Here is a 12,491-nt window from a genome sequence, read left to right as displayed (position 1 = left end):
CTGGTGCAGAAGGCGTAATGACTTTTAATGGAAATAATAATGTTTATGTGCACAGTTCTTTTATTTATAGCAACTGAATTTCAATGAAAGGATACGTTCACTTTTAAAAAAAATAATGCACATCTTTTTGCAGGTAAAAAAATGTTCATTTATTATTTTCTTTATTGGGAGCCAGTAAAGCATTGCATCCATGATGAGCAGATCACGGGGGCAAAGTAGGGTTCTTGCAGACTGTCAGTGTGAGCTGTCTACTTGTACCTCGTACGAGCAGACAGGCTAGGTTCACATATGTGCGGGTGGTGCCGCTGCAGATACGCACAAAAATCCGTGCAGCCACACCACCCACACAGAAGAATACGGACCCACGGGCAGGTGCCATTAATTCTAATGGCACTCCGCCCGCCCTGGAAATCGCAACCACACTGGGAACCAAGGTTCCCGTGCGTGCTGCGGTTTCCAAAGAAGTGCAGGGACCTGCGTGTCCCAGGGCACAGGAGCCCTTTCAAATGAATGGGCTCTCGTGCCCGCGCAAAACGTGGCCTGCGGGAATGCATATATGTGAACCAGGGCTTAAAAACTGACAGGAAGCATCAATGGACTACCTTGAGCACTCAACAGCACTTGGGTAGTTCATTGAGAACCACAAGTTTTCAGCTGCGAAGGCTGAATGTAGTTGCAGTTTCCCATTCACAGAACTCTGTGAACACATGACGTGGCCAGGTGGGCGGCTTGCTGTCGCAGCGGGGAAGTGCACAGGGGCAGCTGCAGCAGTAACATGTTACATGAATACAAGTGGAACATGCAGTAACGTAACATGTTATAAAAGGTGAACATATCCTTTAACTTGAGTGGAACCAGGAAAGGTGAATTCCATTGTCACCAAATAATGCATTTTACAATCCAGGCAGCAAGCTAACTAAACAAACAAAATACAGAAATAGGAGCTATTTCCCTGCCAAATGATTTGTATTTATCTATCCAATCCTAAGATGTAATGCAGCCCTACTACAGTATACAGCCAGGACGGTAACCCAACTTTCTGTAAACCTAGTTCACCTCACTGCCCTCAAACTGCGATTGGACCTGTAATTGCAGAAAGGAGAGCAGCATTTAACCGATGTGGTCATTATTCTCCTCTCTCTTGTTGAAAGCACTTTCTTTGCTAGCACATGTACATTCAGCATATCTGCTTGGCTCAGAGCTCAAATCCTTGAATTCTATTCCATAGATAATTACAGAAGGGTCCAGTCAAGCCAGTTTTAGGTTCTGGTACTTACAAGAGCTGTATTTAAAATACATTGAATTATTTTGTTTTTTTAATGAGCACATATCTGCATGTAATTGTGTATTTTTATATCTGGCTGAAAGTCAAGATTAAATAAGCCTAATAGAAGGTTAGTTAGAAAATCAACAGAGAAGTAGTATTTGTTTCAACTTGGTGGGTGATTAAATGCTTTTGACTAATGCATATTTACATTGTGTTTAAAAACAAACAGTTTAGACAGCCTCTGGCATTCCTAATTATATATACAAATGATGTGATGATTTATTAGACTTGCACACCCTCAGTGAGTCTGCATTGTGTTCCTCTAAATTGTTCAATTTTGAAGGTGAAGCCTATGGCCATTGCCAAGCATCTGTTTACCTGTTCTTCCTGCTGTTTCTTCTGCTGTGCTGAATAGACCGCCGCTGACTGTGAACACTCGGATTTTGTACATTTTTCCTGGAACAAGCTCTTCAAACTTATAGGATTTGGTATTAGCTGGCACAGATTTGTTATTTACTAAAACTCCTTTATCAGTTAGAAGAAGGAGATCGTATCTGTCTGCAATGCCTGGTGCGCTCTGCCAGCTGACCATCAGCAAATGACTATTGTACACACTGTCAACTGCCAGTCTGTGAACTGTGGCTGGTACTGGAAAATAAAGAAACACCGGCATGTCACACTGAATTGAACGGTAGGTACATTTTAATACAAGATTAGAATAGCATAGGGGAATGCATCTAGCTGTAAATTACAATGCAAATAAGACAATACAGAGTGCATATATGGTTGTAACAAGATGGTTAAGAGATGCAGTAGCTTAAATTTAAAAGAATTCAATAAATAAAAGAAGGTACAAGAAAAACTTGCCTAATGTTTACAGGCGGAACAACTCTTGAATTTCTACATGTTAATGCCTGTAGATACTGTATATAAATAAACATATATTGTTATACGGTATATTAGGCTGGAGAACAACTCCTCTTGGCATCTAGAGATGATCAGATTGGTTCACCCAAACTTAGATTTGATCCAGATCAAACACATCTGTAGGTACCAACAAAACTGAGATTTGACAGTGATCAAACACACTTGCAGGTTCCACCCAAATTGAGATTTGACCGTGATCAAACACACTCACAGGTTCCACCAAAACTGAGATTTGACAGTGATCAAACACACTTGCAGGTTCCACCAAAACTGAGATTTGACCGTGATAAACACACTTGTAGGTTCCACCAAAACTGAGATTTGACCGTGATCAAACACACTTGTAGGTTCCACCAAAACTGAGATTTGACCGTGATCAAACACACTTGTAGGTTCCACCAAAACTGAGATTTGACCGTGATCAAACACACTTGCAGGTACCACCAAAATTGGGATTTGACCATGATCAAACACACTTGCAGGTACCACCAAAATTGAGATCTGACCGTGATCAAACACACTTGCAGGTTCCACCAAAACTGAGATTTGACTGTGATCAAACACACTTGCAGGTTCCACCAAAACTGAGATTTGACCGTGATCAAACACACTTGCAGGTTCCACCAAAACTGAGATTTGACTGTGATCAAACACACTTGCAGGTTCCACTAAAACTGAGATTTGACCGTGATCAAACACACTTGTAGGTTCCACTAAAACTGAGATTTGACCGTGATCAAACACACTTGCAGGTACCACCAAAATTGAGATTTGACCGTGATCAAACACACTTGCAGGTACCACCAAAATTGAGATCTGACAGTGATCAAACACACTTGCAGGTTCCACCAAAACTGAGATTTGACCGTGGTCAAACACACTTGTAGGTTCCACCAAAACTGAGATTTGACCGTGACCAAACACACTTGCAGGTTCCACTAAAACTGAGATTTGACCGTGATCAAACACACTTGCAGGTTCCACCAAAACTGAGATTTGACCGTGATCAAACACGCTTGCAGGTACCACCAAAATTGAGATCTGACCGTGATCAAACACAACACACTTGCAGGTTCCACCAAAACTGAGATTTGACCGTGATCAAACACACTTGCAGGTTCCACTAAAACTGAGATTTGACCGTGATCAAACACACTTGCAGGTTCCACCAAAACTGAGATTTGACCGTGATCAAACACACTTGCAGGTTCCACCAAAACTGAGATTTGACCGTGATCAAACACACTTGCAGGTACCACCAAAATTGAGATCTGACTGTGATCAAACACAACACACTTGCAGGTTCCACCAAAACTGAGATTTGACCGTGATCAAACACACTTGCAGGTTCCACCAAAACTGAGATTTGACCGTGATCAAACACACTTGCAGGTTCCACCAAAACTGAGATTTGACCGTGATCAAACACACTTGCAGGTTCCACCAAAACTGAGATTTGACCGTGATCAAACACACTTGCAGGTTCCACCAAAACTGAGATATGACCGTGATCAAACACACTTGTAGGTTCCACCAAAACTGAGATTTGACCGTGATCAAACACACTTGCAGGTACCACCAAAATTGAGATTTGACCGTGATCAAACACACTTGCAGGTACCACCAAAATTGAGATCTGACCGTGATCAAACACACTTGCAGGTACCACCAAAATTGAGATTTGACCGTGATCAAACACACTTGCAGGTACCACCAAAACTGAGATTTGACCGTGATCAAACACACTTGCAGGTTCCACTAAAACTGAGATTTGACCGTGATCAAACACACTTGCAGGTTCCACCAAAACTGAGATTTGACCGTGATCAAACACACTTGCAGGTTCCACCAAAACTGAGATTTGACCGTGATCAAACACACTTGTAGGTTCCACCAAAACTGAGATTTGACCGTGATCAAACACACTTGCAGGTTCCACTAAAACTGAGATTTGACCGTGATCAAACACACTTGTAGGTTCCACTAAAACTGAGATTTGACCGTGATCAAACACACTTGCAGGTTCCACCAAAATTGAGATTTGACCGTGATCAAACACACTTGCAGGTACCACCAAAACTGAGATCTGACAGTGATCAAACACACTTGTAGGTTCCACCAAAATTGAGATCTGACCGTGATCAAACACACTTGCAGGTTCCACCAAAACTGAGATTTGTCCGTGATCAAACACACTTGCAGATACCACCAAAATTGAGATTTGACCGTGATCAAACACACTTGCAGGTACCACCAAAATTGAGATCTGACCGTGATCAAACACAACACACTTGCAGGTTCCACCAAAACTGAGATTTGACCAAGATTTGATCCAAATAAGACAAACTTGCAGGTTCCGTGAAATAGATTTGATTCAGATCAAATGAATTTGCAGGAACCGTATAAAACTGATATTTGATCTGGATCAAACACATAATCTGCTATGCAAAGTAAGCCCCTGAGCCTCCTGAATCGACCTGATAAAATGATCCTTTGGATCCTTTTCCAGTTCACCTCCACTAATAGGAATTTGCTATTTAAATAAATGACATACTGTAAGCAAAATTTCTATTCGGCTATTCGTATATAATTTAGGCAGTGGGAATTAGTTACCTCCAGATGGTTAAGAGATGCAAATATAGAAGACACTGAAGGAATCCCAATATTTCCTAAGCTGTCAATCATTTCTGTAATATAGCTCTATGGGGTTGATCGTGAACTTAGTACTCAGTTGGGAAGATTATTAATAAAAAAAGCAATTAATTGGCTATATCCTACTAAAATGTAATTGATTTTAATAATAATATCTTGTCTTTGTTTTTACCATTGTGTCTTGTTTTGAGCATAATACATTTTAAACATGTGTTTCTTCATGCATTTTGACTATATTGCTGTAAATTGTGACTTGTTTTGCTATGTTAAAGTGTTACTAAACCCACAACAGTAAAATCAGTCTGTGTATGCAGTAAAGCATGCTTGTTATACTCACTGTGGAACCTAAGGGGTTAATCCTCTGCATTGTGTAAAAAGGCTGTTTGATCCTGTCTTCTCTGATCTTCCCCTTCTTCTATTGTCCCCAATCCATCTGCTGATAGAACAGAGCCTTGGGGGCATGCTGTACATGCTCAGTTTGGTGTGTATTGCTAGAGAGTTTTTTTTATCTTGGAAGAGTGCATGTGGTCAGCACAGGGCCAATCAGTGCTGTCCAGACAGAGGGTCAGGGGTTATGCAGCTTCATAGGGCAGTCAGAGAATAAAAACTCCTCCTACAAGCTTTAACCGGTGCTCTGCTGGACACTGATAGAAGTCACCAGACTGCTCTAACTGCTGATTAGAAAAGGTATTTAGCAGTTTATATTTACAGAATAATTGCATTCCCTGTTCTGGGTACTGTGGGAGACCAGATATAGCAAATGCAGGGTCCTGGGTTTAGTAACACTTTAAGTGCCTATTATCAGCACAGACGTCTTATAAATCTAAATGCTCTGTCTTACTTGTTCTTCCAAATGCTGTCAGGTTTTTGTGTAAACCTCCACTGTTGGTCTGTACAACAATCCTGTATTGCTCTCCTGGGTCAAGATTGTTGAAGGTGTGTTCGTAGATGTGCTTGGATATAGTGTGAGACTCTATCTGGTAGTTATGGCAGAAGATGGTCACAGTATAAGAATCAACATCTCCACCTCCAGGAGTCCAGTTAACTTTCAGGCTGTTTGTTGCTCCATGTGGGGAAATGTGAATGCTCTTTACGGCACTGGGAACTAGGATAAAACAAAGAAACACATTTAGATATTTACAACTCAGATTTCACAAAAGCGAATAGAATTCTAGGATGCATCACTAGAGGGGTCACCAGCAGGGGAAATGAGGTCCTGATTCTCCTATATCGATCTTTAGTTAGACCTCATTTAGAATACTGCGTCCAGTTCTGGAGACCTCACTTATATAATTTATTATAGCTTTTTTATTAGAGACTTATTATGTTGTAAATCTTTTTTCAGTGACTGTCCGTCATTTTAAACTATACATTATATGATACATGGTTGGTAATAAGACACATTGATCTGTAGACAGTTTCTACCTGTTAATCCTTCCACGAATGTTGATCTCTGTGCATCACCACTGAAGGTGAGCACAACGATTTTGTAGAGACGACCAGGAATGAGAGAAGTGAAACGATATTCAGCAGCTGTGTTACTCAGTGTAATGGATGGAAGGACCTTCATGTCATTGTATAGGAGCTGAACTTCATAGCTATCAACATCTCCATCAGCACTTGACCATGTCACATGGAGCTCCTCACTGCTTCTGCTGGCAAGTGTGAGCTTTTTTACAGCTTCTGGAACTAAGCAAAAAGTCTATTTAATACATTAAAATGTTTAATGGAGTCACACAACAATTACACATTTGTATTGATGTTTTGAAAAATGGCATTATACTTACAGGTCCTGCCATTTGCCCCAGCACTGGCCTCATACTTTCCACTCTTAGTGCTAACAGTTATGCTGTACAGTCGGCCCGGCACCAGATTGGAGAATTCACATTCATTCTCTGATTTGGAGACATTCTTGATATTAATAAAGCCATTGTTGTTTTTAATGGTCACTTGGTATTGATCAAAATCTCCAGTGGCTCGTAGCCAAGATGCTTTGAGGTAGTCACTCCTGGCAGCATTGCTCACTGTTAGTCCTTGCACAGCAGAAGGAACTGGAAAAAATGTAAAGCAAGATGTATAGTTGTATTTGATGGACATGTGTCATTTTCCAACCTAGCTCATTATGTAGTAACCAGGGGCGGACTGACCATTTGCAAACTCGGGCACTGCCTGTTGGCCCGGGGTCAGTATGGGGCCCCATGAGATGCCCCTGGTACCTTTTTCATTGGCTTTTTCAAGTTTGGGCAAGGACACAGGGGCCCCATGATCCCCTATTGTCGGGGGGCCCCATGAGTCCGCCCCTGGTAGTAACACAGTTAAGTCAAAAGATATTACTTTAACATTTTACAATTACCAGGCAGATGCAAAGTGCATAAAGTCTACTGACTTTCATCATCCAAACATGTGAAGCAAAAATTTTTTTTTCCTTGCATGTGATTGGGTATTCTTTGCAAAGTGAAGCTTCTCCTCATTTACTAAGCTCTGGAGCAACTGCACTTGGTCTAGTAAAGTTTAATTAAGTAGATCAACCCCAATGTGTTTAGACAATAGGGGGGAGATTTACTAAAACTGGAGCATGCAAAATCTGAGCAGCTGTACATAGAAACCAATCAGCTTCAAGGTTTTATTGTCAAAATGTATTTAAACAAGCTGAAGGTAGAAGCTGGTTGGCTACCATGCAAATCTGCAGCAGATTCTGAATACTCCAGTTTTAGAAAATATCCCCTAAGAAGAATTTTGGGTATAGGCCTGGACATATATGTCTATTTTTAGCATATGTGTACGCAGTGTATATCCTGTTTTTGTTTTCTTTTTTTGACATAAAACCATTTTATTAAAAATGTATTATTTTTGTATGGGTACATGACTGAAATATATAGTACTGTGAATGTCCAATTTTCTTTTTTTGGGCAGTATAGTTTAGTGATGTGGGCACAGAGTTTGAGCTCAGTAATTTAGTCTCCATACAATTTGTGACAGTGTTTAAATAAAATATTAATGTGGAAAGGTGGATCCAAACTTGGTAGGCAGTAGCAATACTTGGAAAATGTTGCTAATGCTGTTTACATTTCTTGTAGAGCAAAGCTACAGTATTGTAATTTTCATAATTACATTCGATACAGGGTTTACAGAAATGGAAACACATTTGAAGCATCTGTGAAAACATGAAAGGAGTTTACTGCACGTAATGGTTTTGTATTACAATTGCCTTTCTCCAGTAACATAGAACACTTGTCTAAAATATTTATGAATAAACATGCATATTTCCCCAAAGAGCCAGTAGCACCAAATTCATTATATTATCTGCATGGAATTTACATGTTCTCTCTGTGCTTGCTTAGATTTCCTTCAGGTTCTTTGGTTTCTTCTCACATTCAGAAAGCATGCTGGAAGGTTAATTGGCTTGTGTTTAAATTGGTCCTAGTATATGAATGTATGAATGTGAGGTAGGAACCTTAGATTGTAAGCTCCTTGAGGACAGGGATGTGAATGTACTGTATACACTGATCAAATTGCTGATGCTATAAATAAAAATAAATAAATAAATAACTCTTCATTTCAGGTGTCCCCCCTTTATCCAATCATGTTGAATAATTAAAGATGTAATGATATAATACTGAGCATAGAAAATAAGAAAACTTGTAGTGAGAGCCAGGAATAAATGCAATGACGTTCATGATCAGCAGTAAATGTCTATAAAAAGTTTAGTGAAGCAATCATGGTACCCGGGACTCATTGCAATTGGTCTCCTTCCTTCTGAGGGCTTTTGATGGTTGCTGTCGGCTTCTTTGTGTTCCACTGAGGTCATTTCTGGTGTGCCGTGACATCACGTCCGGTGCGCAATCTTCAGTACACTGAGGAGGTCCTTCCTGGTTCCTCTCATCTCTCTAGTGGCATTTCATCAGACCTCTGGCCTCTGGACACCCTATTTACCACCAACTGTGGTTCATTACTCTTCCATCTACTGAGTCCACCATCCAGGCTCCCTGTAGCCATGTCTACACAACAGTAAGCCGCTCCCACCATTCCTTTCAGCCTAAGTTTTGCACCAATCCTTGTCTTACATCATATTTCTTCATGGATACAATTTATATGGCGATTATGGTTTTATTGCTTCATTAAACTTTTTATAGACATTGACTGCTGGTCATGAACGCCATTGCATTTATTGCTGGCTCTCACCATGAGCGCTCTTATTTTCTATGCTATTTTCATACTACTCCATACCCCTAATGGTTATTGGAGCAGCTGTGGGACTGGCCTTATCTTATCCTTGTCTTACCCTGACTTGGTTAAGGGATTTAGTGCCTAGTTGTTTGTCTATTTTAATGATATAACACTCAGTGTCTTTTTATGAACCATCAGGCTTTAATCCAAGTCTTTTCTCTTACCTGTCCACTCTTGACTGAAAGAATAATTCTCAAACTTTCCGCTTCGGGTGGTCACAGTCACATTGTACAGGCGTCCAGGAGAGAGGGAGCTGAAGGAGCATTCGGTGACAGTTTTAGAGAGTGTAAGTGGTGGAAGAATGATACCATGGTGAGATAATGTTACCACATAGGCATCGACGTAGCCAATAGCTGGGAGCCAGGATATGCGGAGGTAGGCAGTCAGACCAAAGTTATTAACAGTAATGCCACTTACACTGGATGGAACTAAAATTCAGTGAGAGAAATTTGGATAGTTTTAGCCATTTTATTAAATGCATGTATACATTTCATATCTTGTTACATATAGTGTCCTTCATATAGAAGATACTGGAAAGATATCAAGCCAAAGATATCATGCCAAAGCAATTGAATCTCATGCAGATGCTATGGGGCCTGGATTATTGGGGGGGGGGGTACTAGGAAGGCTGCTAAGGATAGCTAAACTGTGAAGTGCATATGTATAGAAGGGCTGACCACAGACCTCAGACCCTCAGACCTTTGTTTCTAAACATGCGTGATCTTGGTCACTCGATTTTTTTCAAACAAATACTGTGCTGATTAAACAAAAATCATTTGTTCTATTATCAAATGAGAAAAATTCTCGTGCTTGTCCCTTCAGATAATTTCCCATGAACTGTCATAATTGTCTCTCGGAAGCTTTTTACTAACGATCATATTATCGGATGATCACTTTGTCCAATTTTCTCATCATGTGTACTATGCATTAGTGTCATAGAGTAATGGTGTGCAAATGCATTAATCATTTTGTCATAATATAAAATATAATTTTGGTTTATACTGTATTATTATTGCTACTACAACTATATTTTTTCTATAATCTCTGCTCCCTAGTATTTTGACTATGCTGACAGCTCTTCTTCTGCTGACTGTCCCAGATAAAGACATACTTTATGTTCAGATCAATGATACAAATTGTCACAGTCGACACTGCCAGATTCCAAAGAAAGAGTTAGTTCGGGTGTCCCATCAAGTTTTTATTATGGGGCCCCTTGATTCATAGTTACGCTCCTAATAATATGCACATTTGCTGTTATTGAATTTGCTGTTGCTGATCAGTTACTTTATTACGAATCTGCTGTTCTTTCCTCTGTCAGTTATTACATGTTGGAAGTGGCACTACAGCAACCCTTGCAATATATAGTAAAGGGTCACCCGCATGCTGTTGCACCCTTCTGTAATATGTAGTAATCTGTGCTGTCTCACTCTCCACTTCTGGAACTGTAAGATCCCACTTACTACAGCATCCATTGTATTATTCACTAAAGTGTCTACCCCATGTTCCTGTACTCTCCTGTAATCCATAGGGATCACACAAATTACAATCTGACTCTACAATCTCCTATGTAGTTCACGGGCTTGCTTGATTGGATATAAACTGACTGAATAGTTTAGGTGCGCCTTTGTAATACATAGCTTTGGTAAAGTTAATTTCTAGAACATATATGTAAATGTTCTTTATATTTCATGATTTTAGCCAACATACTCTTTATACTTGCTTTATGAGCATTGTAAGCACATCATTTAGTAAAAAATATTTTATTGTACATCAATTTATTCCACATCAACTGCTAGCTGCCTGGCTACTATGCTGGCCTTCTATCTTTAGTATGCTGTAAATCACTGGCCAGGAATGCAGATCATATTGATATCAGAAATAAATCAGAAGTCTTCACATGTATATTTGTTCTAATTCAGTGGCTTAAAGCAAGAGGATCAGCATGGCAGCCAGGCAACTTACACTTTCAAAACTGAACTGATTTTTTTCTGATATTCCCAGGGTAGGATTCTTTTAAATCCTATAATCAAATGTAAGAATAAATTCGTTGATCTCTAATACAGTTTGTGTTTAAAAAATCTCCTTTGCCCTCTTCTGGTCATTGAAGAAACTTCCTACAACCATGATTGTGAGTGAGAATGCATGTTATCACTTGTTGCCAAAGTGTTTTGCCGCTACTTGTCCTGTCCATTGTTTTAAAATATTTAGTTATGTTCCTTAAGTACAGGACATAATCACTTATGGGAAGGAAACTGCTTGATTAGGTTCACATAACTATGAACCCCACAAACCTGCTGATCTTGTGTAATTAAACATCCATTCTTGACTTAGGTCTAATTTCCTGTGCATAGCTTTTTCACTTGATCTGTATCCTCTCTCCTCCCTAAAGATCCTTGCAGAAATTGTTTGTTCTTTTTTCAATCCACACTTGCTTACCATGTATATTTTCAGGCAGCAGTGTGTATTTGCACAGTTTCCACAGTATAATTCTGTAATATTTCAAAACCACAGACTATACAGATACGGTATCTAGATACAGAATTATCTAACTTAAAATGGATCATTTTCAAAACTATGCTATTCCAAAAAAAAAGAAGTAAATACTTTTTTGCAGCATAAGAATAGCTGATATTAGTTGTTTTTTACAGCTTGCCATATGACAGATGATCAATGAACTTTTACATGCAGCAAAATGTTATGCCATTGTCTTACCTGTTCTGCCCTCTGCTAAGGCCTGTCTTGATGACATTCCTCCACTCACAGTTGTCACCACCACGGAGTATAAGCCTCCTGGCTTCAAGGAATGGAACTGATATTTACTGGTGTCACTGGATACACTCTCATTCTTTATGACAATATTTTCATGTATCAGTAGGACCTGAAAAGAGTCCACGTCTCCTCGACCTCTAGTCCATTCAGTATACAGGCTGGTAGATGTCCCCAGATTTGTTAAATTTAAATGATTAACCTGGGAAGGAACTGTATAGGAAATAACTGTTCTAGTAATATATTCTCAAAGCAATCTTTTCAATTCTATGATGAAAAATACGATCATTTTTAATTTTTATTTTTTACTTCTCTGATATCACTGTACTAAATCCTTATCACCTAATACAAGCTCTTGTACACTGGCCCGTTTTTCAGTGGTTAAAGAGTAAATGTGCTCAGACATTATACAACAATCTTCTGATCTGGCTTTAAAAAAACAGCTGCCATCCAGATGAAAAAACATTGGACAATTGGGGAAGCTTGAAAACTTTACCTGACATCTAATTCTTTCATCCTGATAAGCCACCAATATAGATGTCCCAAGTTAACATCCACGTTTAGGGGCTTGGTAAAAAAAAGCAGATAACTGAGGGTTGTCAGATAATTGGGCTGGTGTATCCATCTGCACTTACTATCTATAGCTACCTTG

At 39.5% G+C, this 12,491-nt stretch overlaps 1 protein-coding gene across 2 annotated transcripts in view; it reads right to left on the bottom strand.

Annotated features, from left to right (window-relative positions):
- PTPRB (protein tyrosine phosphatase receptor type B) overlaps positions 1 to 12,491 on the bottom strand; it is a 197,046-nt gene that overhangs the window by 70,042 nt on the left and 114,513 nt on the right. For both annotated transcript variants that reach the window (XM_089674108.1, XM_089674107.1), the window contains 6 exons: positions 11,786 to 12,052; positions 9,238 to 9,501; positions 6,634 to 6,897; positions 6,272 to 6,535; positions 5,688 to 5,951; positions 1,646 to 1,915 (listed from right to left, as the gene is read on the bottom strand). In XM_089674108.1, the coding sequence (XP_089530234.1) occupies positions 1,646 to 1,915; positions 5,688 to 5,951; positions 6,272 to 6,535; positions 6,634 to 6,897; positions 9,238 to 9,501; positions 11,786 to 12,052 (1,593 nt within the window). The remainder of the gene's footprint in view (positions 1 to 1,645; positions 1,916 to 5,687; positions 5,952 to 6,271; positions 6,536 to 6,633; positions 6,898 to 9,237; positions 9,502 to 11,785; positions 12,053 to 12,491) is intronic.

This window comes from Staurois parvus, unplaced genomic scaffold (assembly GCF_062004578.1).
Source record: "Staurois parvus isolate SC_StPar_1 unplaced genomic scaffold, SC_StPar_1.0 ptg000147l, whole genome shotgun sequence".
NCBI lineage: Eukaryota > Metazoa > Chordata > Amphibia > Anura > Ranidae > Staurois > Staurois parvus.
The sequence above is the reverse complement of the archived record's forward strand: the minus strand, read 5'-3'. Positions and strand labels throughout refer to the sequence as shown.